Raw genomic sequence first — 24,676 nt, 5'->3', positions numbered from 1 at the left:
GAACTAGAACGCTTTTTGTGGTGGTTATCGTTATCGCTGCTCTATAGGAGTCCACGATTCAATACAAAGGGTGGAAAAATGAGCATAATAGGGCCCCTTTATATGAAGAAAATATGTTAATATAGCAATGCTGCACTATGATGATGTGATGTCTCTGCAGGAGTTCATCAGTGTGTTTGTTTGCATCCTCTACCAAGACCTTCAACTTCATGGTTTCACATCTCAATTTCCTTTTACGGCCACTCTGCTCTCCCAAACTCTCCATGGTGACCCCCAAAAGGAACTGTAAAATCCTCATATAAATAGAGTGGTCCGCACCATGTTGTGTTAGTTCTTGGTTTGGTTGGTCTTGGCCAGGCCTTGAGATAAAAGTCTTGCATTATTGAATTGGTAACTGCTATGGCGTGGAGAAGGGGTAGGATTTAATAAGCTTTGCTTCTTCCTGCTCCTTTTCAGACATGTGTAGTAATGAGGTGTTGTGTGTGTGCATATATATATATATATATATATATATATACACAGTAAAGTCTCGTTATATCGATATTCTCGGGAGTCGGAAAAAATACCGATATAACCGGACTATCCATATATCCGATCCTGCGCCGAACTGCATTAAAAGTGGGCGGATCTTTGATATGGCATGTAATTTTCTCCTTGAGTTCATGGATTGCGTATCTAGCATGCTTTTGTACTACAATAAATTTTGTACTACAGTAAATAAAAATAAACTTACGCTGTAGTGATAGGTTAGCGGGACATAATTCACCCCGGAACTATCGATAGGGAAGGTGTTGCCACCCGGAGGGGTAGGCGTGAGGGACGGGGGTTTTCGCTTCCTGTTGTGGCTTTCATGTCTTTCATGCCTTTACGTAGCAAGAGAGTGCAAGTTAATGTTGGCAAGAAAAATAAAGTTTTCTCCCAAATTCGACACTCCCCGCCTCAGACTCCAGTTCTTCGGCGCTTCAATGCATTAAATAAAAACGTCTTTACACTTTTTTAATGACTATTTCTTTTCTAAAATTCAACCAATGCAAAATCCTCACGCTTCAGCAGACAAAACCATAAACATTGTTGCAAAAAATGATTGCATTCATATACATAACACAATTCGGTTAAAGTCAGATGGGGCACATTTTTTGGGCAACATTTATAATTTTCATAACGCACTCTTGCAACTCAGTACATGTATGAGTACATGTATGGAAAACAAAAACTGCAATGTTTACATTACTATTATTGTACTTATTCTGCAATACGTACTTTAAAAAAATCTTCCATCTTCTTCTGCTTCCTCTTTTCACCTTTTAACACAAACGATTCAATATTGTTTAACATTTCTAAACAATCTGATGCATTTTCTCTCGACTCTAAGTAACCTCGTAATTCCATAACGCTTGTGTCTTCGTTGGAATAGGTGTGTATGCTATGTCAGTTGGTTGCAGGCAAGTGTTTGGCCAGCTATGTGGGGCAGGTTGAGCATGACCTGTGAACCAGGAAGTGCGGGAATCGGTGTGTGTGCTGTGCTCTGGTGGTGAAAGTGTGAAAAATGAAGTTGACTGGAAGCAGCCGTTTGCCGTGTTCTTTTTTGGTATTGAAATCCTTAAGCAAAGATTGATTTAAGATGCTTTTGTATCGATATAAGCAGACCAAATTGGCTGGCGGGAGATGAAAAGGGCATCGTAGTAACCGGATTATCATAACAACCGGTTATCGTACTAACGGAACTAATTATATCATAAAAGACTAGAAATTTGCCGGGAAATGAAAATAGCATCGTAATAAGTAGTAATTTGTTATAACCAATATCGATATAACAAGATTTTACTATATATATATATATATATATGTGTAGATATGTGTGTATGTATATGTATGTATATATGTAGATATGTGTGTGTATGTATATGTATGTATATATGTGTGTATGTATATGTGTGTGTATATATATATATATATGTATATATATAAATAGATATTGTAAGTGTATTGTATTGTAAGTGTATATGTGAGAAAGAATAATGTAACATAGTATGAATGTCTGAAATAAATTAAGAAAAGAAAGAAAGAAAGAAAGAAAGAAAGAAAGAAAGAAAGAAAGAAAGAAAGAAAGAAAGAAAGAAAGAAAGAAAGAAAGAAAGAAAGAAAGAAGAAAAAAATCAACTCTAACAGCACTAGTTCAGACCTCTTATAAACCATCACAAAAGTGAAAATAAAGTTGGTTTGTCCATATTGGTTAGCATACAACTTCCTGGTTCATGGATTGTACCATTTGTAATCACAGTGGGAGAGCACTTCCATTTTGTAGATGACGGTTGGTGAATTGCTTCCATGCTATTTTGCTGACTACAATTCTCATTGTGAAAACAAAATATCAATAGTCATATGGCATTCTTAGAGGCCGTGCCAGGTTCAGTGCCTGAGGTCAGGTGACATCAGCCTATTAAAATCAATGCAAGGGTGAAGGCAGCCAGCCATTGTAGATACGTATGGCTCCAGCCACTGGTGAGGAAGCTGGAGTGACAGGTGCAGCCACAGGCTACTTCATATTCTTGACCAGAACTCACCTCGGACATTCCTTATTACGGTTGGGTTTTTGTTTGGGCTGTTATTGCAACATCAAAGTGCTCTTGTTCCCTCATCAGGTCCGACATGTCGGCGTTTAAGTGAATGTCAACGTTGTTTTGCTCATTTCAACAGCACCAAATTTGCGACGTGACCTCTGGCAGACTCTCAGGAGGCTATCGACCAGTCGGATCCATTTGTTTTCAAGGCATTTTCAGACGTTGTCCATTTCTATCACATTACTTTGACAGAAATTGAATTTGCTCTGATGCATTTTCATGCCTCCTAAGTGCTGCTCTGTTTGCACTGGGAGTGTTGCGTTTCAAGTGGCATAATGATGCCAAAAAAACACTTCCATTTTTAACAAAAAAGAGGGAATTTTTTCATTTTATTGTCTTCTGCTGACATTTCTTTGTGTTATTTTGAATTATATCATTTGTCCTTCAAATCTCTGTCCTCATGGATCATATTGAAACATGCATTTATTCCCGTCAGTGGAATATTTCTTATTTCTTCTCTATTTTTTTTTAACTTTTCATTAACTGAGATGTCCCTTTCTGCGAATAAAGGTCCTTGTTGGTGGTTGAGTCAGTTGTTTGTTCAACAGCAGAAAATCTAAGCCATATTATTAAATATGCCATGAGTACCATATGGGATATTGACAGGGACCTCTGCTCTGCCCAGCTCAGTGAAGGTCTTAGCATCCAGAACGAGAAGGAATGTACTTTTGTCCTGGAAAGACAACCACAAGTTATTAGTATTAATTTCTATCGCTGTGCATAATTCCATTGTGACAATTTGTATTAGACAGCGAGATTTTACATTACATTCCTGCAGATGCTCACTTACTTCTCGGGGTGTGATAATGACTGACAACACAACACCATCATCTTCCTCTGTAGCCTCAGGCGAACTGACAAAGACAGGCTCAGACGGGAACAAGCCAGGATACCGCCACACCTGAACAGGCAATATGGCATGAAAATGTACTCCAAAAACAGTCTGCTACTTTCTAGTAATATTGTATACAGTATAGTTATGATAACATTCTTTGTTCGACCTTCAGCTCTTTGGTGTGCACGTCCATTTTGAGCAGGGAGTCACTGAAGACGTGTCCAAAGCCGCAGGAGTAGAAGTAGCGGTAAGGCCGACCATTGCAGCGCTCATAGTTGATCTGAGGGAACTCCAGGCCACCGTACTGCAGCAGCTCTTCGTCATGAAGCTCCTCGTGGGTCATGAAAACCTGCACAAGTTTGTAAGCTCAATGGGATTCATGTAACATTCATATTTTACCAAATATGCAGTTAAAATGCACACGTCGACCTTCACTCATGGACGGTTTTCACAATCAAATGTATAGTGTAACTCAAATACTGTTTAGACCTGAATCTAAAACAACCCTGTCTCAAGAGTTCCTTGTTTTTTTGTGTACAGTGCAATTCCTGCTGTGGTTATAGTCTTCTAAATGAAAATTCCTGACACCAGGTGCCCAGTGTGGAATACACAATAAATTGTATTTTCATTAATTTACCTAATTTTATACTTGAATTTAATTTAGGTCAAGAATACATCAAAATCTGTTTTAAATTCATGGTACTATATATTACACATAGATATTGAATTAAGAGTTTTCATTATAATTACATTTATTTGCTATAAAAACCTCTATTCTTGACATTTGTGAGTCATGAAAACCATGAAAAACCTCTCGGTAAGAACTAATCATCAAGGTGTTTAATTACAAACTGTGTGTAGTAATGGACTGTATTGATTATAACTGTAGACCATAACCTTAACAGGCTGTGAAGTGTAATGCAGAATTAATCACATCATTATACATTTATAGTACCTCTCCACAATGTGTCCTCGTGGCGGTGGCTTTATAGTTTGGCAGGGTCACAAGGTTCTGGTCCAGAGGGGTTTGTTTGTCCACATTCAGAGGGAGGACGTATCTCCTTGGCAGGTTTTTACACAGAGAATTATAAAACTGACAAAAGAAAGCAGAAAGGTGTGGAAACCAGTGAATATGATGTTTGACCGCAGCGCATTTATTCATCATTTAAAGCTGCTGTATGTCACAGGGAGCGTCTGACTAGACGGTACCCTAAACGTACTGTAAGCATTATATGTATGTATATATGTCAGCTACGGCAGATGTAACACACACACTAGTTACTGTATATTTGTTGTCAGCTTGTAGTTTTAGCAACAACATTAGCTATCACTAACTGCATAGCCTTACATAACATCCCAACTGCAAGTTGTTGATTGTCTCTCTAAGACTGCATTTGTGTGGGTGGAAAGCTAGGTGAATACCAGCCAACCGTGCGTGACCAATCATCTTATTTTGGCCAAACAAACATGTATGCCAATTTTTTAATTCATAAAATATAGACATTTTTATGTTTAATAAGTTCTCTTAAACCATCTCTGTGTGTTTGCATATTCTCCACAATGTGGAAAACACACATTTTCTGGGTACTCCGGTTTCTTTGCACGTTCCAAAAACATGCATGTTAGGTTAATAGGCGAATCCAATTTGTCCACTTTTCACATGCAAAGTATTTGTTATCTATCCCGGTTTTGGTTATTATTATTCATTCATTCATTTTTTACCGCTTTTTCCTCACGAGGGTGGTGGGGGTGCTGGAGCCTATCCCAGCTGTCTTCGGGCGAGATACACCCTGGACTGGTCGCCAGCCAATCACAGGGCACATATAGACAAACAACCATTCACACTCACATTCATACCTATGGACAATTTGGAGTCGCCAATTAACCTAGCATGTTTTTGGAATGTGGGAGGAAACCGGAGTACTTGGAGAAAACCCACGCATGCACGAGGAGAACATGCAAACTCCACACAGAGATGGCCGAGGGTGGAATTGAACCCTGGTCTACTAGCTGTGAGGTCTGCGCGCTAACCACTGGACCGCCGTGCCAAATCTTGCTCAGTGTCTCTGTACAATCCATCACATATTGATAGCAGGGATGACATACAGAGTCAGATGATGATACGCTATTGTACAGATGAGTGGATTTTCTGCAAGATTTAGCCTCTTTTACCCCCCGTCAACATACACACATGCTCTATAAGCGTCATCATCAGGAACCATTCCGACCTTGTCAGCAGCTAAAAGGTACAAGGAGGCCGCAATACTTGTAGAATAACTAAGAGTACAGAATGTTAAGGTGATGCTAGTAAACACATTGGCTAAATTAAGTTGAAAACACATACTTACACACACACACACACACTTTACCTTGTCCATTTCCTCTCCTGAACTTCTGCGGAGGTTCTCCAAGGTGAAGTCTCCAATGACCTCGCCGTCATCCCCGCAGCACATGTCCATAACAAGGAAGCCATTGTCCTCAAAGGCGTTTATCTGATGCAGTGTGAACATGGGAGCTGCCCGGTACCTCACCTCACTCTCCTGGTGAACATGTTGTATAGCTTTAATTCAGTATCAATTACTGATTTACAACCCCTTAAATACCCACTTAAATACTAAGCATAAGGCAACATTTTAGACAATTCAATACTTTGTATAGACCTGTTTGTGTTTCAGTGTAACTGGAGTTCAAAGAATATAGTGTGGAAGAACTTGCAATGAACCCTGGCCTCAAGCCCACTTCACATCTCTGGATGAACTAGAGACTAGACCACAGAACATCAGGAGCCTCTGACCTCACAAATGAAGATTAAATCCCAGACATAATCTAAATTCAAGTACACAATCTTCCCAAGAAGTGAAAATTACTTCCTTAATGTGTAATCTGTTCAATTGTGGATTGTCCTAATAGTTTTATCCATGTAGTTTTTGCTAAACGAGCATCTTAAACCAGTGGGTTTGTGCTTTTAACTTACTTTTCCCGTGTGTAGGTTGACCAGATGAAAAATGGTGTCATACTTGGGCTCCCAGGTCAGGACCTTATGAAGGCTCTTTCCTTGGATGTGATACAGCATGAGCTTGAACAGATCCAACTTGATGGGCTGCTCCACAAACACAATGTAGTTTTCTGACATGACTGCAGGCACAAACGGGAGAAAATTTATGCAGCACTCTGTCACTATCATAGTTAAGCGATGTCTTATTGTTCATTCATTCATTCATTTTCTACCGCCTTTTCCGCAGAGGATGCTGGAGCCTATCCCAGCTGTCTATGGGCGAGAGGCGGGGTACACCCTGGACTGGTCGCCAGCCAATCACAGGGCACATATAGACAAACAACCATTCACACTCACATTCATACCTATGGACAATTTGGAGTCGCCAATTAACCTAGCATTTTTTTGGAAAACCCACGCATGCACGGGGAGAACATGCAAACTCCACACTGCCCGAGGGTGGAATTGAACCCTGGTCTCCTAGCTGTGAGGTCTGCGCGCTAACCACTAGACCACCGTGCCACAATCTTATTGTTATGTTTTTGTTTTAATGTTAATATCATTTCACACACAATCATGTTAAATATTATGGAAAACCATGTCTGTAATATAATTTGAATATTTGCAGAACATGTTGGGTAAAGTGTTTATATGTAATAAGGAGGTCTAGAGACAGTCACACAAACTACTGGTGAGAGCTGAACACATTACAAAGGCGCAGTGATTGACAAAAGGTAGCAGGATGAGACTAGCATTTAAATGAGTAATTAATAAAGAGTATGAAAAAACCCATCAGTCAAGTGTAAGGCTCAAGCCTGTCAAAGCAGACAGGAGTTAAATCTCTTCCCATAGAATTTGATTAATTCCACTTATCCCTTTTGCTATGCTGTGCATCATACCGAAGCTGTGATAGTAGGAAGGTTTTCTGGGTTCACATGCCCGGATGGAACAGATCACTTTGGCTCCATTCAGGTTTGCGCAATCCTCATTCGCCCCCGTCTCCTCAGGTGGGGGCACACGGATGATGTTGTAGAAGAAACCTGAGGAAGGACACAAACACATCAATGTGTGTGAATAGATAACATTCTGTTTTGAATAACAATAATAATGTGTTTATAATTGTATTTATAATTTTTTTTGCCTTATTTAGTCATTGAGGTACATGATATTAAGAGTAATATTTTTGTAAGGGCTTTTGATAAGCTCTTCCAATGGAGGTTGTGATATTTCAAATGGAGGACCCTCCACGTTTTAGAGAACAGTTGTCCTTCACCATATCACACTTTTGGTCAAACTTCATTATTTGCAAGCATAAAAATGGCAAAATTAAAATTGAATAATAAAAAATATAAGGCATTCAGAAAATGCATTGAAAGACACGTTGTGATATGTACACTCTTAAAAATGCTGGGTTAAAAACAACCCAATATGGGTTGTTTCCCAACCCAGCGCTGGTTAAATATTGGACCAAACTCGTGTTGGGTTATTTTAACCCAACAAGTTGGGTTGGTTATCTTAACCCAACAATTGGGTTGTTCATGTGACCCAACGCTGGGTTCATATTTACTACACTGCTGGGTTATTTCAACCCAGCAAATTGGGTTGCCAATATACCATTTTTATTTTATTTTATTTTATTTTATTTTATTTTATTTTATTTTATTTTATTTTATTTTATTTTATTTTTAACATAACAGAAATCCCAACCCAGCAGCAAATAACAGAGATAACCCAGCAAATTGGGTTCTCAGAATACCCAATTCAATAAAAATTACCCAATTAAATGACCCAACAGGCTCAACCCAGCGGTTGGGTCAAAAAAACAACCCAGCATTTTTAAGAGTGTAGTAGTTAGTACCTCGTACTGACCACTAGGTGTCAATAATGCTACATCATGTGACATTAATGACCCAATAGCCACTACAGGAAGACATGTCCATAAACTGGAACATGTACATATATACACGTATGTATTAGTGTATAGATTGTGCTTGTGTAAGAGGCCGTTGAGTATTGTCGTAGAGGAGTGTGTTACCTCCTTTTCCATGCGAGTTGCCCATGTTGTATGTGGCCCCTTGGCGGTCATAGTGTGGGTGAGCTGTGGCTGAGTTGACAGCAACGTACTGGCTCCAGTCCATCTGTGACAGACAAACAGCAGCATGATAATCACTTACTCACCTTCAGTAGAACTAAGCGAGCGATTGTGTTGTCTGCCAACCTTCTCTTTTGTGTCCAAAGTTTGAGGATCTATTCGTCTCATGAAGTTGGTTTCTGTGCTCACATAATAGTCTCCCTTGTACTTTACAAAGTTCACACTGGCGTTGTCTGTAGCCTCTGTTCACAATATATGAAAACGCTGACTAAAATGATAACATATCAACATGTGTCATCCTCACAAGCATGTATGACAAAAAGTAGCGCTATGAAATAGTACCTATTCTGGGGGTTATGTAAGAAAGAAATAGTAAGTAGTAAAACCTTTCCTTAAAACCACTAGAAAACGTGCACTTATGTTAATGTACAGTCGTCCCTCGCTACATAGCGGTTCCAACATTGCTCTTTCACTCAATTACGTTTTTTAGAAAATCAATTAATTCATCAATGACTGCTGTTTGGTGGTTGACTATGGACTATTATTAGTTAAACATATTAAAAACAAGTAATATGTAGTATTCTGTGCACTAGGCATCAGTAATGTTACATTGCACAGCGTCAAGATATGAGATTAGATTATTTTACCACTGCATGTGGTCAGCCATGGCATGTCTAACACAACAAAGTTCTCCTCCCATTCCATGTGGAAGTGGTAAGGTTATGGCTTGTTACTTTGTGCTTATTTCCCACTTCATTTGAAACACTCTACAAGAATTAAACTGGAGAGGCTAACTAGTTATATGCCAACTATTTATAGTCATAAACAGGTTTTCTCTGCCCTAACTATGAAAATATTACATCTATTAATACTGAATCCTACTTTGCAGTAATTCACTCATCACAGCCTGGAGGTTTCACTGAAATATACTCAACTTTAGCATAGCTAAACAGCATAGCTTAGTTTATCTTAAAATCAAATAAAAACATAATTATTATTACAATGGCCTCCTAACTGTAGTGCATTGGCAGAGGTTTGTGTGCTGTCAAGAAAATCAATATTATGATCATTTTTCACAGCATTAGACCCCTAATGTTTCACTACTTGATTTAATTATATTTAATTATGAGTTATAAGTAAGTATATTTTAATTATACGTAAGTAATTATATTCCTGTTATGAAACAAAGTCACGCCAGCACATGTTGACCTATGGCCAAATGTTGACCTATGCCTCTATTAGCTTAATATAATGCACCACACCTTTTGTAAAGGCTGCAAAAGTAATAAGACACACAATGCAGTGAGCATGAATTCTTGAGACTTTTTTTCCTGTTTGCTTTTTACTTTACTTTAGCACATCTGCTGAAGGTATGTGCTACCAATAGTCCTAATCATGCATCAAGTGATGTCAGTGTTCCACATGGAGATACAGTATAAGCTGCATTTGAAGACAATGCACATACTTGGGATCTGAAAACGTGAGAAGAATCTAGCAAAGATGTTCTTGCAAGGATCAGGCATGGCCGCCGTTCCAAACTCTGACACTACGATGCGGTTCTTTTCTGAGTTGTTCACATAGGAGTCACTTCGCAGGAAGCGGCTACTGTATGTGACATTTCCCTCACAAATGTGAAATCTGTGCATCATGGCCATGCCGTCAAACCAGTGGGTGTATCTGGTGGGGGACAAAGAAAGAGACTGTAAGAGTGTGTGGCACCATCACTGTGAGACACTGAACCAGAGAGAAATCCTGCTTCTGTGTGGATGAAAGACAAAAATCCAAAACTTGTCATGAAAAGTGCCTCTGGGCCTTCACGTGTGTGGCTGATTCATGAACTGTGAACTCTTCCACCACACATTTTTCACATTATTCCGCTTGAAGGAATCTTGGAGCCTGCAGTTTTGCTATTGTGCAAGTTTAGTGGACAAAGAGGCACATACATAATAACAACAAACACCATTGCACACATGCACAATCTAATGACATTGAATACAAAAATGTTGATTTTACAAAGATACCTCTGCCAACTTTGAACAGCCCTATGCATGTAATTCTGACTGTTCTGACGGATAATCCAATGCTAATGTGCATTACAAAGTGGCCACAGATGCATTCTGTGTAATTATTTACATGGGTCACTAGTCTTCTGTAATATTGTATATACTCTTTCATTCATTCGTTCATTTTCTACCGCTGATCCTCACGAGGGTCGCGGGTGGTGCTGGACCCCATCCCAGCTGTCTTCAGGCGAGGACTGGTTGCCAGCCAATCACAGAGCACATATAGACAAACAACCATTCACACTCACATTCATACCTATGAACAATTTAGAGTGGCCAATTAACCTAGCATGTTTTTGGAATGTGGGAGGAAGCCGGAGTACCCGGAGAAAACCCACCCATGCACGAGGAGAACATGCAAACTCCACGCCGAGGGTGGAATTGAACTCCGGTCTCCTAGCTGTGAGGCCTGCGTGCTAACCACTCGCGCAGTGAAGCCTATTGTATATATTTATTACAAAATATAAGATGATTATAGGAGTATTATTCGTAAAACACATTTACAATGTCATAATTTTTTTATGCTCTAACTACAAAATATTTGATTTATACGTAGGCCTGTCACAATAAGGAAAAAGCAATTTATCGAACGACAAAAAAAAACAGGTCGGTAATTATGAGCCCTCAATAATTTGACATATTAGTGTATGGGCATCTGCGCCATCTGTTAGTCTCTCTGTGGTGCACAGGCTGGATGACAAGAGGGTTCATTAACTACTAGCGTCTGCTAGCAGTTAGCAAGCAGACGCAAATATAAATGAAGGCACAAAGTCTGTAAGCCGAATGCCACAGTTGCTGAGGCTTTTGATCTGCAGCGTAAATATTAAACGAAACAGTGCAAAATGGTGCACGTTCACAGTGTTGCGTACTTGTAATGCACAAGAAGCAGTTATTTGCATTGTTGTATTCAAGCACAGCATGGGTGGCTACCTAAACGAACTAAAAGTCATAATTAATAGCACAATTAGCGACCAGCAGAATGTGTTATCGTGGTGGGCCCGTATATAAGGAAGGAATCCTACTGATCGTGATCAATAAGGGATTACTGTATTCCCTTTTATGAAAACTCCCAAGAGATTTACTTATGTTGATGTTTCACATGCACTTCCATGCAATTTGAACCAGGAATGTGCTATGAATTTGGTTCTGTTAACTACTGTGAGCATCTGTTTTATTTTCCAGTTCAATCGATGTCAAACGTACGAGTCAGAAGCCATTCTTGGATTTGATTGTATTACTAGTTGGACTCTTTTGAGTGGCGCAGTGTGCTGTACCTGTCCTGTCCAAATTCAAACTTTCCTGGGCCATTCCTCAGGAAGCTCCCATTGATCCATAACGGGATAGTTCCCTTGATGGTGGTGGGAATGGGATCAGGGCATTCTTCCGCAGACTTCACCAGGGGGGCCACACTCTCCAAACCTTGGGCCTGATGGGAGCTATGCCTGCTGGACACTGGAAATAAAGGAGTGGATGTAAATAACTAGTTGGATAATATACTTATTATGGAAATTGTCTCTCAGATCTTGTGTCAACACCCAAACTGGATATATTTAATAATGAAAGAAGTGCTTATTTTAGATTAACTTTATCTACGTTTTGTGGCATTATGTAATGCCTCCAACCGCTATGAGACACTCATGGCTCCCAGAGGTTGTGCACTGTGAATGGCACCTATCTTCTTGTCTTATCTGCAATTTCTATAGCCTGTACAATGGGAGAAATCTGCTTCAGATTTACACGAGAAGCAAAAGGCAAATCATTATAGTTCAATATTGAGTCACTCAGGCTTTACCCTTTTTCTTACAAGACAAAGTGGTGATGCATAGCAATCAAAAAGAGACGCTCCAATTATGTTCGTTCCCGTGATGCTAATAGCACAGACAATTAAAACTACAGAATATGCAATTGAGATACAAATGCTGTAGGCTATAACAGACTCTTACAATGGCAATATATGTGATATTTGATTGTGATCTCTGCAGCATGCATTGGGGCGGTATCGACGTCATTTTTAACAAATGCACTATTGCGCAAATGGTGCACATATGTTTCATATTTTGAAATATTTTGTAGTTATACTTTATATGATCTTCACTTCTTACTTCATCCTTTTGTAACTGTGTTGCTGCAAGTGTTATACATTAATGACATACTGATCACGCATGTGACCCTCATCGGATTTCCTCAAATGATGAAAACTGCCTGGAGGTCATGTGGTTGCATCCCAACAACAGTATGTTGTGACACCTTGCAATCTATTCATCTGTGAATATGCTAATGTACATACATAACCACCACATTTCCACTTCTGGTTGGATGGTCACGGTAACTACATGTCATTACCATGTACCTGCACCCTGCACAATGATGATAGTGTCAACTTTTTGAATCACTGAATCAATTTTATAGTATTTAATCAGCATACAACCCTACAAATATTATTTGAGTTTAGATTCTTAACACACATAAAGCAAATGTTTTCACAAGTCAAATGTGTATTAATAGATATATAAAGGTCAAAGTGTACCCTACAACCAGTGTTGCTATTATTCGTATCTGAAATGCCAACCAAATACCTCAATGTGTTTTTTGTTTGTTTGATTTGACTGTATGATGCCAATTAAATCTGCCCAAAGCTAAATGTCAAGTCTTAATTCATAAACTGCCCATTTGTCGTGTGCAATGGTGTCTACTCACTTGTCTGGTGCTCGGTAGTCTTGTACATGGCTCATAGTTCTGAAGATTAGCATTTATTACATGACCTGAAAAGGAGAACCTGTGGACCTTTGGACCTTGGAACCTGTGCCAGGTTTAACATGTGATCACTCTGCGTGATAAGAAAATACTGTAGGCCTACATAGTGACATTTTATACTGCTTGTGGTGTGGCATAATACTGTACACTATTATGTACAGTATATTTTTCTCTCTTTGAGATAAAAGCCATTCATTCATTTTCTATACTGCTTGTCCTCATTTGGGTCATGAATGAGCTGAAACCTATTCCTGATCACCTGTCAATCACAGGGCACATATAGACAGCCATTTAAGTCTCCATTTAACCTAACATGCATATTTGGGGATGTGGGAGTAAGCAGTTAAAACCCATGCATACAGGGAAAACATAGACTGTGAGGCCTTAGTTCTAGGCCACCGCTTGGCCCCATAAACATTATGAATAATATATATACTGCATATTTTTTGAATAAAACCCTTTCCTGTTAAAGCCAGGTCCTTACAGACATTAATGGTTTGGTCATCAAACACTTTCAGATAAACTCACAAAGAGACGACTGTTAATTTCCTTGTTTTGATTTTTGCAACTGGTCATTTTTTGTGCCAATTTCAAATGCCAAGCCTGCATATAATACCATAAGCACCATGATGTGTTCTATTGCAACAAGAAGTGATTGGGAACTGAGCTAAAGTAATTAGTGAGGACTAGAAAGTGGCATCCTTCCATATACATTCCTTGTGTGATGTACAATCTCAGTTGCACAACACTCAGCTGTTCATCATTTGGGTGAACACATTTTTCGCTTGGAGACAGGTCTTGACTGCTCTTACATCCGAATAAAGAATTGTTGTATATTTTCTCTGTAGTATACGTAGTGGTATTGCAGCCTAGTAGAGTTTTTTTGTATATTATTCAATTTTATAAAAAAAAATACCAGTTTCAACATTATTCCTGGTTCTTAGGTAGTGGTAGTATTTCTGCAATTGACTTTTAGATAATATGTATAAAGTAGTCATATTTCTGTTGCTTTTATCTAATACACACTGCCTCATCTTGTGTAATTTAAGGTTTGTCTGCCATTCTGCAATCAAGTTTTGCTGCATAAAATATGTTCAGAAACATGAAGTGTTTCAACACTGCTCAGCCTTTCAACTGTCATGAGTAGTGGTTCAGAGTAAATACTGTTCAGAGTAAATACAAATTATAGCATCATAGTAGACAGCCTGCATGCTTCGCTCTCCCTTTCTCAATGTGAGAGAAGTGGAAACATGGCAAGTATAAACAAGACCTGCAGGAAAACCAGTTGGGGCATGAGACACGGAAGATGATTTAATTAAATGACTTGTTCCTAACTGCAACGGCAGAAATTCTGAGCTGCACGGAAATAACAAAAAGGGTGTCAAATCATCACTGCACCTTCTTTTGCTCAATTTGAGGGGCGAAATATTCGACATACCTTACAGTAAAATGCAGTGCAATTCTACACCATTGTAAATTACAGTAAGAAAAACTGACAGTTGCATTCAAACTTGCATTCAACACTCATTGTAAACTATATCTATGAATTAACTTTGAAAAGACTGGGGACCAGTCCAGGGTGTACCCCGCCTCTTGGTCTAAGTCATCTGGAAGAGACTCCTGCTTACCTTTAGCGCTGATATACTTAAAGAAGTGGCCGCTGAGTGTACTGTATATCCAGATTGAAAAACCCACAGTCCGCTTTAGCCTGCGACTATGATATTTATAGATAATATCTCCTCTGCCGTCACATGAGATACTTCCACAAAGTGATAGAAACCGACTGTAAACTGTAAACATCACACACACTGAGAGTCACTCAGAGTTCAACAGTGGTTCTTACAGGTAATACAGGCTGAGACGAAGCAGGTACAAAAGCCCAGAGGGGGCTTCCATTGATGGGTCTGCAGTAGAACCGTTCACTCACGCCATGCAGGTAGACTTGTGTTACACACTTCAACTCATCTGCGCAAGTGACGAATGTAATGAATACAAGGTTTAATCATCTCAAGGCGGCAAGGGAAGACATCTATTGTGGACACGGACAGAGATAAGTACAACAATGTTATACAGATTTGAAAAAGAATTTTAATTAGCTTTCAATTAATTGCATATCAGGGCTATACAGAAGCTCACAGAGGGATGCTGACTATCTCGGTTTATTCTCTTCTTGTCATGCTTCATCTGTCCTGACACGGTGAGAAGAAATAGGGGAGCCTCAGACCAACTTTGAAAACAAAACTTTAAAATGAAACTGACTTGTCATTTTTGGTAGCAAATTATTTTCCATGTCAAAACTTCTTCTCCGTCAGTTTGTAGATGCTACCTTTATATTGATTAATACACGGCTTATATTTTCCCACAGACTTTCTCAAGTGATAAGCCACTACTGCACTTTGTTGTCAAGACAGACAAAAATAAGTACACAGATGACTTATCCCATGTAGTGGTTATTTGAAAAATGGTTTATGCACTTGCTGGGTGGTTCTAAAAAAACAACAAAACAACAACAACAAATCATAGTATCAGTTCATAGTAATCATAATATTAAAATATTTTTTTTTTAATAATGAAAGTAGAAGTACTTTTTAAAATGTAAACTAACATTCTGAATTAATGATGTTACAATACTAATGTAAGAATACAGTATTATAGTATTGCTTGCTGTTATACCTACTTATTATATAATACAACAACAGGGGTGCTCCAATCAATCAGCCACAAATCGGAATCGGACGATATCAGTGAAAAGGTATTGATCAGGTATAGATATCTGCAGATACTTCATAACACCGCTCCCATCCACCAATCAGCTCCGTCCCCGCTGCAGCACGCAGAACAAACATGTCTGCCGAGTGTGGGACTTCCTGTCTTTGTGAGAGTGATATATATATATATATATATAGTTTTGCAAAATTTGGTCTGTCGGGACCCAGCAGAGGTGAATAAACCTGCTTTTCATTCAGGTTTTCAATTAATAATGTGAGACTAGAAATAAATGTGAAATACAAAACGTGATTTGTAGATATCAGCAATTTTGTAATGTTCTGGTAAATCAAGCATACGTATTGGCTTTGTTTGGCTTGAAAATAGCTATGTGAATAAATGTTACCAAAATGAATATAACTCTTGGCCATTTTCATTTGGTAAAAGTAACTCTCACAAGAGGAAAATCGGAATTGCTATCAGTATCGACCAATTTCACTCATAAATTATCCCAATCGGTATCAGCAGCATGAAATCCTGATTGAAAGATCCCTATACAATACAATAAAATAAAATTTAATATAAAAGTGAGTATCTAAGCAACAAGCAGCAACAAGGCATACAAGGTCTAGACCGTGTTAATGTTTTTCCTTCAAAGGATGATTGTATATCAGTGGGCAGACTTAAGTGTGATGCAACACAAATGTGACCCGGTTTGGTTTACCCCTGCATTACCTAATGCACTGTAATGCCTAGGTAGGTTATGCCTCACTGTCAATATTAGCCCCACTGATGACACTGTCTGGTTATATATTATTCTAATGCTTCTTTGGTTGCATTTTCATTTTGCATTTCAGAGCAAACAAGCCATGTGCCAACAAACCAGATGTTGGCTTCCCAGGGTCTTATGCAAGCATTTAATTCCAGGTTACAGTGAAGGGCCATATGAAGGGAATAAAGGTTATATTGCAGAAGAATATGGCAGGGAGTTTTATTGTTAGGTGGCATTGGTATTAAAAAAAAACACCAAACAAAGTTAGACCTTTTTTTTTTTAACTCAAATTATACATAATAAGTAGACATAATGAAGGTCATGAGAAATGTTCCAGAGCCACCACCTGTGTGGGCCACATTGCCATTGGCTTACCGTCATTGTTGGGGATCCACCACAAACCAATAGTGTGTGTAACTGCGTCCCAAAGAGGGAGGTGTATCCTGGGGAGGAAAGTTTAAAAGCAGGTGAGTGTTGTGTGGGATTTTTAGAGAAGCATCAATCAACATGATCCCCATTGTGTTGGCCTCTGTGCTCATTGCTGCTGGTAAGAACATCTGGGCTTTTTCACTCCCGTTTGTGTATGTGTGTGTGTGTGTGTTGTGTGATGAGCCATCCAATCACAATGTTCATTGTAAGATTTTAAAAAGAAAGCATCAAAATAGTGACATATAGTTACATACTTACATGTCAGTATAATTTTCCTGTTTTGGCACATTATGCCTTTAATCTCATAATTTTAAACCTTTTGTCATAATTTTCCTTTTTCCATCCATCTATTTTCTATACCGCTTATCCTCACGACGGTCGCAGGCATGCTGAAGCCTATCCCAGCTGTCTTCGGGTTAAAGGTTTTATCCCTATTTGTTCCTTCGCACAAATAATTGTGGGACAAGAATTCTGCTTAAAAATAAAAAATGAAATAAATCTATTCTATCAAGAATTTTGTTGATCTGTTGTTGATAGCGCGTTAAATTTTAATATCCAACACATACTATTTCCATCATTTAACACATGTGCAATATCTGATCAACCTCAATGTGCAATATTAAGGGCTCTAAATGCAATATACTAAGTTCTATGTGAAGTATTTCCATAATGCCTCATATTAACTCACTAGCAAGATCTCAGTGTATAGACTGGTCATATATCTCATCTCGTTTCATATTATCTACATACTTTATTGTATATAACTCTGGGAAAAACTGTTGATTTTGTTAATACTTGGGTTGTTTATATTGTTTATTTTTCTATATTGTGTATTTTGTATTGCTTAACTGATTCTGTACTGTAAATTTCCCCACTGAGGGACGAATAAAGACATATCTTATCTTATCTTATGTATGAACTGTATGAAAAAGGAAAGCTCGAACGTCAAGATTACTGGAGATTTATGGTATGGTTACTGTCGATATCCATCCACTGTCCATGGCGCTTATCCTTACTCGGAGAGTAAGAGCCCATGCTAGAGCCCATGGTTACTGTAGCTACTGCCCTATAATTTGTACATGCAAAACCAATTTTTTAATCACTAAAAGAAAATAATAATTTGTTCTTCCACCTGTTACCCTTCACATGTCCTTTTCCTGCAGCCCTGGGGTGCGGCACCCCACCCATCGAGCCCCAGACTTCCCGTGTGGTCAATGGCGAAGATGCCAAGCCTCACAGTTGGCCCTGGCAGGTCGGTTAATACATCCACATCACACATCTGTCTGACTTTTGGTATCTGCTGGCTAATGTCATCATCCTGGCATCTGCTTCTTAGCCGACAGACCCAGGGGCTGTTGAAAGAGCAGCAATTAGATGTTTCCCTCTGAAATGAGTCAGCATTGCCATCCATCGCCAAAGCCTTCTTTGTGCACCTGTGTGTGTCTGTGTGTTCCATTTGCAGATCTCTCTTCAGTATGAGAGGGATGGAGAATGGAGGCACACATGTGGGGGATCTCTGATTGCTGCCAACTGGGTCATGACTGCTGCTCACTGCATCAAGTATGAACCTATGTGTGCACAACACCAACTGACAGCGTCACAGAAAGACAGCTTTGAACTGGTACTCATGAATACGACCTCGGCACCTAACTCAACTGCTCCCTGGCACCTCTAAAGCATCCGTGTGTGACTTACTATGACTTGATATAGGTTTATACTTTTTAGTATTTGATTTGAACTTTCACAGTTTTTTTTGCTAGTATATTAGTAGGGTGACATTATTTTTATATTTTATATTAGATTTTATTGTTCAATTCCACCCTCGGCCATCTCTCTGTGGAGTTTGCATGTTCTCCCTGTGCATGCGTGGGTTTTCTCCGGGTACTCCAGTTTCCTCCCACATTCCAAAAACATGCTAGGTTAATTGGCGACTCCAAATTGTCCATAGGTATGAATGTGAGTGTGAATGGTTGTTTGTCTATATGTGTCCTGTGATTGGCTGGCGACCAGTCCAGGGTGTACCCCGCCTCTCGCCCCGAAGACAGCTGGGATAGGCTCCAGCACCCCCTGTGATCATCGTGAGGATAAGCGGTAGAAAATGAATGAATGATATTTTATCTTGATTTTTGATTGTAGTGAAGTGAGGTGACACATCATTATAAACAATAGCTTGACCCAAGGGCCATGAAATATTTTGGAGTATCTGTATTGCAAAGCTACTTTCCTAACTCTACTATGAACTTTTGACCCATTGAGAACCGAACGGAGTCAAATAGGTTTAAAAACCACCTCGCTTGACATTATTTCTCACATTTAAATTCAATTTTGTAATGTTGGGTCAGCCCAGGGGGAGACGAGTACTTGCTCATGTTCAATTTGGAAGCATGGTATTAAACCTGTACTCTATAACTTATGTTGGGATTTAACACAAAAACAAACTTGTGTGTGCCCCATCTTGCAGCAAGAGGCTCTCCTACAGAGTGTTTGTGGGAAAACACAACCTTGTGGCGGAGGAGATTGGCTCCAAGGCCATCCTGCCTGAGAAGATCATCGTCCATGAGAAATGGAACCCCATCTTTGTGGCTTTCGGGTAAGACGCTGCACTTCTGCTCATACACATCATACAAGTAAAAATGGTCAAGCTGCATTGTTCTCAGCTCAAAATGACTAACAGTATTGTCATGTGTGCCTTTCTTTCATGACCAGTTTGAAGAACAGGTTCCACTTGTTAAACATTGCTGCTTGATGCACCTACAGGGGGGGTCCCCTGGGAACCCTTGGTGGTCACTAATATGCGCTCCAGTCATTATTAGAGTTAAAAATAACTTGTCATATCTGTTGTTTTTCAGATTAGTTTTTTCTGTGTAATGATAGATTGTTTTCGCCTCTTCTACATTGTCCTCAAGTACAAATGCGGTCCTTTGTCTCTCTCGTGCAGTAATGACATTGCCATGATCAAACTGTCTGAGCCAGTGACTTTAAGCGACCAGGTTCAGCTGGCATGCATCCCACCTGCTGATACCCTGCTGACCAACCTCTACCCTTGCTACATCACTGGATGGGGCAGATTGTACAGTAAGTGCTTTTTTATTTTCATTTTTTACAGTTCAGTACTTTCACAATGCCTTTAGAGTCTTGATGTGGGGATTTAAACCAGCGGTAACACAGGGACACCAGAGTTGGGGTGAAAATAGCATGCATGAGATCTTGGCTAAATCATTTTCGGGAAGTTAATACTCCTAAATTGAACATTTGCAATCGCCTGTGGAGCCTGCTGCCAGCTATAGTCCATGTGGTTGTTCACACACTGTGGCTGTGTGTTCTAGCCGGAGGCCCCATTGCTGATAAGCTGCAACAGGCTTTGATGCCAGTGGCTGACCACCCTACTTGCTCGCAGCCTGACTGGTGGGGCATCGCTGTCAGGACCACCATGGTGTGTGCCGGTGGGGATGGAGTCGTGGCTGGATGTAATGTAAGTTTGTTCTATTTTTTTTAGACTGCTTTAAAAAACAATTTAGGTTCCACAGCATGTTCACTTGAGAATTTGGTAGGACTTGGGCTGGACTGCTTCTATAGCATAGTTTCTACAACAATGAATATAATGTTGTATTATTGCTTTTGTGACCGTCAACATCGACTGATTTTGGCTAATAATGGCTATGGAAAAAAATCCTCTAACGTGTGGAAGTACTAAATATAACTCCAGAAAGTAAAATGCAACTTGCCTCAGCAGCGTCTTACACTTCACGCCCCTACAACCAACAGCGTAGCATTTAAAACAGGTAATTCTGTTCCGCCAACTTCATTTTATATCCTGACAGTGAATTTGAATGCAAGAAATGAGGCTGCTGACAGAGTTTTGGCAAGTTGCTTTTTTTTTTTTAAAGCCATGTTGTTCCTATTCTATGTGCACTTTTCTGATGTGTGCCGACAGCGACTGTGTTTCAGTTTCAACAGTCTTGCTTCTGTGTCACATAAATAAATTAAGGTAATGTTGTTGCACAAATACCATTCTTATTTGTTTATCTGAGAAGAGTACCTGTGAGTCCCGAATCAGAAAAAAAGCAAGTCTTGAACATTTCAGTCATGACTTGTATATCTATAATATTGAATGTCCAGATTAACATGCCATGTCATTTCCAGAATACCATAGCAATTACTGAGGTAGGTACAATGTATTGGAATGTATTAAATCAATTATCCCCATTGGAAATAATGAGAGAAAAATCTGTCAAGCTCTTGCCATAATAAAATATTTTCACATTATTAATACAAGTGTAAACATGTTTTCCATTTTCAGAAAGAAAATAACTTAATGATAATTACAAATTACAAACGCATCAAATTTTTTGTTTTGGTAAATTGCCACAAGTGTAAAAATAAGCAAACCACTGTGAAGGGAAAAACAATAACTCGACATCAACCTTGATAACAAGTGACATACCCTTTAAATGTACCTGTAGTTCCGCCGAGAAAACAGAACATAACAGCCCACTCGTCTCCTTCTGCTCTCAGGGTGACTCAGGCGGGCCTCTGAACTGTAAGAACATGGAAGGTGTGTGGGAGGTGCATGGCATTGCAAGCTTTGTCTCTGGCCTGGGTTGCAACTACGAGAAGAAACCTACTGTTTTCACCCGTGTGTCTGCTTTCAATGACTGGATTGATCAGGTATAGGCAAAAACAAAATCCATATTATGTGAAAAGACAAGCATTTTACGTTTTAACATCTACCCCTTTCCTTTTAGGTCATGATGAACAACTAAATATGATGAAGCATCAATAAAACTTATCCAACTGTGTGCATCTTGTGTTTAGTGAACAGATGGTCTCCCATTCAATGTCACATTAGCAGACTAAAGAACAGCTAGGAACTATGTCAACAACTCTCCAGCAGGTGTCCTCACACACGCATGTTATGGAATTGGGCCTGACAACCTCCCTCTGATTTGAGCCATGAAGTGCTGAGAGACTGAGAGAGTCTGAAATCAGCTCTCAAAAAGCAAGCAGCTAAAAAAAAAAAAACCCATCAGAGAATGGTTTCAGTTCCATTACGGAACGAACCAAGCATATAAAATATGAGACTAATATCCTTCCATGGCCTCTCTTAATGAACGCCATATCGCTCAGCTGGGGAATCTGCCCTCATATTCTTGCGATAACACAAAATGAAGAGGGTTACAATGGCAAAACTGAGATTAACACTCCTCTCATTTATTTGCCTCGATGTGATGAGGCCTCTATGTGAGAGTCATGGTCAGTCATATTACTAATATTAATAATAAAATGAAATTATGCCTCTGCTTCACACATATAATTGGTCGCATTTGCAGGACATTTTGATCGAGAAATTCAGTAGGAGAGCATAAGAGGTTGAAAGAGTGAGATAAAAGAAATAATTAAAATGTGTCTGTGTGTGTGAGAGAGAGAGCGAGAGAAAGAGAGAGATATGGGTATCCATAAGTCTCTCAGTGATCTTTCTCTAAACCAATTTAAAGTACATATAGATAGATTGACACGTCAGTTTTTAGACCGCCTTTCCAAATGAGTTTTCTTTTTAGTGAAGTTTTTGTCTGAAATCTGTGTCAGGGGAGAGGGTTGGGGGCCTCAGAAGAATGCTTTTGTCTGCATGGACTTATGGGGTCACAGTACCCTGGTTGCTCCCAAACAGAGAGACAAAGGAAGTGGGACAGGGATACTTGCTGTTGGGCTGCATAGTAACCACAAAAAGGGGGAGGGAACTTGTGAGGGTGGAAAAGTAAGGCAGAAAGATCTTGCATACTTTGATATTGTAGTTGTTTGCAGTGGTGTAGAACTGCACTGCATCATACTAGTGCAGTGGTTCTCAGTTATTTTTTGTTATCCCCTCCCCAAAGGGACAATTATAATTTCAAATACTAGAGAAACTGACATTATTCATTATCTATTCATTTACATTACAGACTGAACTTGAAACTGAGACCAAGAAAATGCAACAAAATGGAGCACATACAAGAGTATTCAAAAGTCAAATTGCATGTTCATTCATTCATTCATTTTCTACCGCATTTTCCTCATGAGGGTCGTGGGGGTGCTGGAGCCTATCCCAGCTGTCTTTGGGCGAGAGGCGGGGTACACCCTGGACTGGTCCCCAGCCAATTACAGGGCACATATAGACAAACAACCATTCACACTCACATTCATACCTATGGACAATTTGGAGTCGCCAATTAACCTAGCATGTTTTTGGAATGTGGGAGGAAACCGGAGTACCTGGAGAAAACCCACGCATGCACGGGGAGAACATGCAAACTCCACACAGAGATGGCCGAGGGTGGCAAATTGCATGTTGAGTACTATAAATTTGTACATGTTGGCAGGTCTGCACTAGCCTCTCTGCAGACATAACACAGCAGAGTGGGCAAGTTGGCACAGTCAGACACACAGAACACACACAAAAAAGTGATGTACAAAGGGGCCCCACAATGCATTAGGCGGAAGGGGCATTTTGTGCACTTTTCATTTGTGCAAAGGATGTGCAGTGCTGCCATGACACATACGTGCAGCATCAAGTCAGTCCGAGGCTCTGTCACAAAGTAGAAATAAAACTGCAAAATTGACATGCTTTTGTTGTACCGGTAGATGCGTGGCCCCATTTTTATGAACACAAAGAGGCAGAACAATGACAAGAGAAAGTCAATTCCTCCATCTACATTTTCATTCCAATGTACACCAAAAATAAATTGCTTGCTCGACCAAACACCTCTGTTCAATCAACCTCAGAGTGTCTTATAATCATATAGTACAAAAGCAAATAGCCACTGAAGTCTCTTGAGTAGCACATGGTCAAACAACATTAATCCTCCTGGTCCACGAGATGGAAGTAGCTGCCTTTGAAGTGGCATGAGTTATTAGATTCCAGCAAGTTTATCTATACCTCTGTATGCACTTTAAAACTCACTTGTCAGCTGTTGGTGTGAAACTGTATGTCACACTTACTTTTGTTTACAATGAACTCATCAGTGGTATTGACGCTGGCTGAGCATTTGGTCCCTTATTTGTATGACATTGGTTTTATTGCCGCTGTGTTGTGCAATATACTTGGAACAAATGACAGCTGCATTTCTTGTCTATGCACTACAAAATTTCACAACAAACAGACTCTGCCAGTATCACCTGCTTCCAATTAACGCCTTATCGTTTTTGGGGCTTAGGTGCAAACACAGACAAATACAAAACCTGTTTAATACTTTGTAAAAACCAATATAAATCTAAAACTAATTCCACATGAAATTAATTAATCAAATTAATTTTATGTTAATATAAGATCTTAAAAGATGCCACTCTTTGGCTTCTGACAACATTTTAGACAGGATAATGTGGGCCTTTATTGGTTTAACCCCCCCAAAATAGATTACGCCAGATTATAGACA

The 24,676-nt window shown here is 39.4% G+C and overlaps 2 protein-coding genes across 2 annotated transcripts; one reads left to right on the top strand and one right to left on the bottom strand.

Moving 5' to 3' along the window:
• Positions 1 to 1,887: 1,887 nt before the first annotated feature.
• bco2l (beta-carotene 15, 15-dioxygenase 2, like) lies at positions 1,888 to 13,398 on the bottom strand. Its single transcript, XM_058070483.2, has 12 exons — positions 13,304 to 13,398; positions 11,881 to 12,058; positions 10,009 to 10,220; positions 8,670 to 8,785; positions 8,487 to 8,589; positions 7,351 to 7,491; positions 6,431 to 6,591; positions 5,826 to 5,996; positions 4,412 to 4,549; positions 3,623 to 3,805; positions 3,412 to 3,522; positions 1,888 to 3,294 (listed from the first exon to the last, which is right to left on the bottom strand). The coding sequence occupies exons 1-12, from the start codon at positions 13,329 to 13,331 to the stop codon at positions 3,178 to 3,180; spliced, it is 1,659 nt and encodes a 552-aa protein (XP_057926466.2). The 5' UTR covers positions 13,332 to 13,398; the 3' UTR covers positions 1,888 to 3,177.
• Positions 13,399 to 17,273: 3,875 nt separating this feature from the next.
• On the top strand, positions 17,274 to 22,066 carry ela3l (elastase 3 like). The gene is made up of 8 exons (XM_058071680.2): positions 17,274 to 17,385; positions 18,431 to 18,519; positions 18,730 to 18,827; positions 19,729 to 19,857; positions 20,206 to 20,342; positions 20,594 to 20,739; positions 21,783 to 21,935; positions 22,013 to 22,066. The coding sequence occupies exons 1-8, from the start codon at positions 17,346 to 17,348 to the stop codon at positions 22,028 to 22,030; spliced, it is 810 nt and encodes a 269-aa protein (XP_057927663.2). The 5' UTR covers positions 17,274 to 17,345; the 3' UTR covers positions 22,031 to 22,066.
• Positions 22,067 to 24,676: the final 2,610 nt, after the last annotated feature.

Source organism: Doryrhamphus excisus, linkage group LG3, assembly GCF_037039965.1.
Source record: "Doryrhamphus excisus strain RoL-2023G ecotype Guam linkage group LG3, RoL_Dexc_Guam_v1.1, whole genome shotgun sequence".
NCBI lineage: Eukaryota > Metazoa > Chordata > Actinopteri > Syngnathiformes > Syngnathidae > Doryrhamphus > Doryrhamphus excisus.
Note: the sequence above shows the minus strand (reverse complement) of the source record. Positions and strands in the feature narration are given on the sequence as shown.

Bases quoted from the DNA above. Each gene is read 5' to 3' on its own strand.
- bco2l (XM_058070483.2), bottom strand. From the start codon at position 13,331: ATGTACAAGACTACCGAGCACCAGACAA. The intron at 8,786-10,008 runs GTATGTGCATTG...TATTGTGAACAG, and splicing joins CTCACGTTTTCAGATCCCAA to AGGCTACAGACAACGCCAGT. The intron at 3,295-3,411 runs GTAAGTGAGCAT...TTGTCTTTCCAG, and splicing joins TCATTATCACACCCCGAGAA to GACAAAAGTACATTCCTTCT.
- ela3l (XM_058071680.2), top strand. From the start codon at position 17,346: ATGATCCCCATTGTGTTGGCCTCTGTGCTCATTGCTGCTG. The intron at 17,386-18,430 runs GTAAGAACATCT...CTTTTCCTGCAG, and splicing joins CTCTGTGCTCATTGCTGCTG to CCCTGGGGTGCGGCACCCCA. The intron at 20,343-20,593 runs GTAAGTGCTTTT...TGTGTGTTCTAG, and splicing joins TGGATGGGGCAGATTGTACA to CCGGAGGCCCCATTGCTGAT.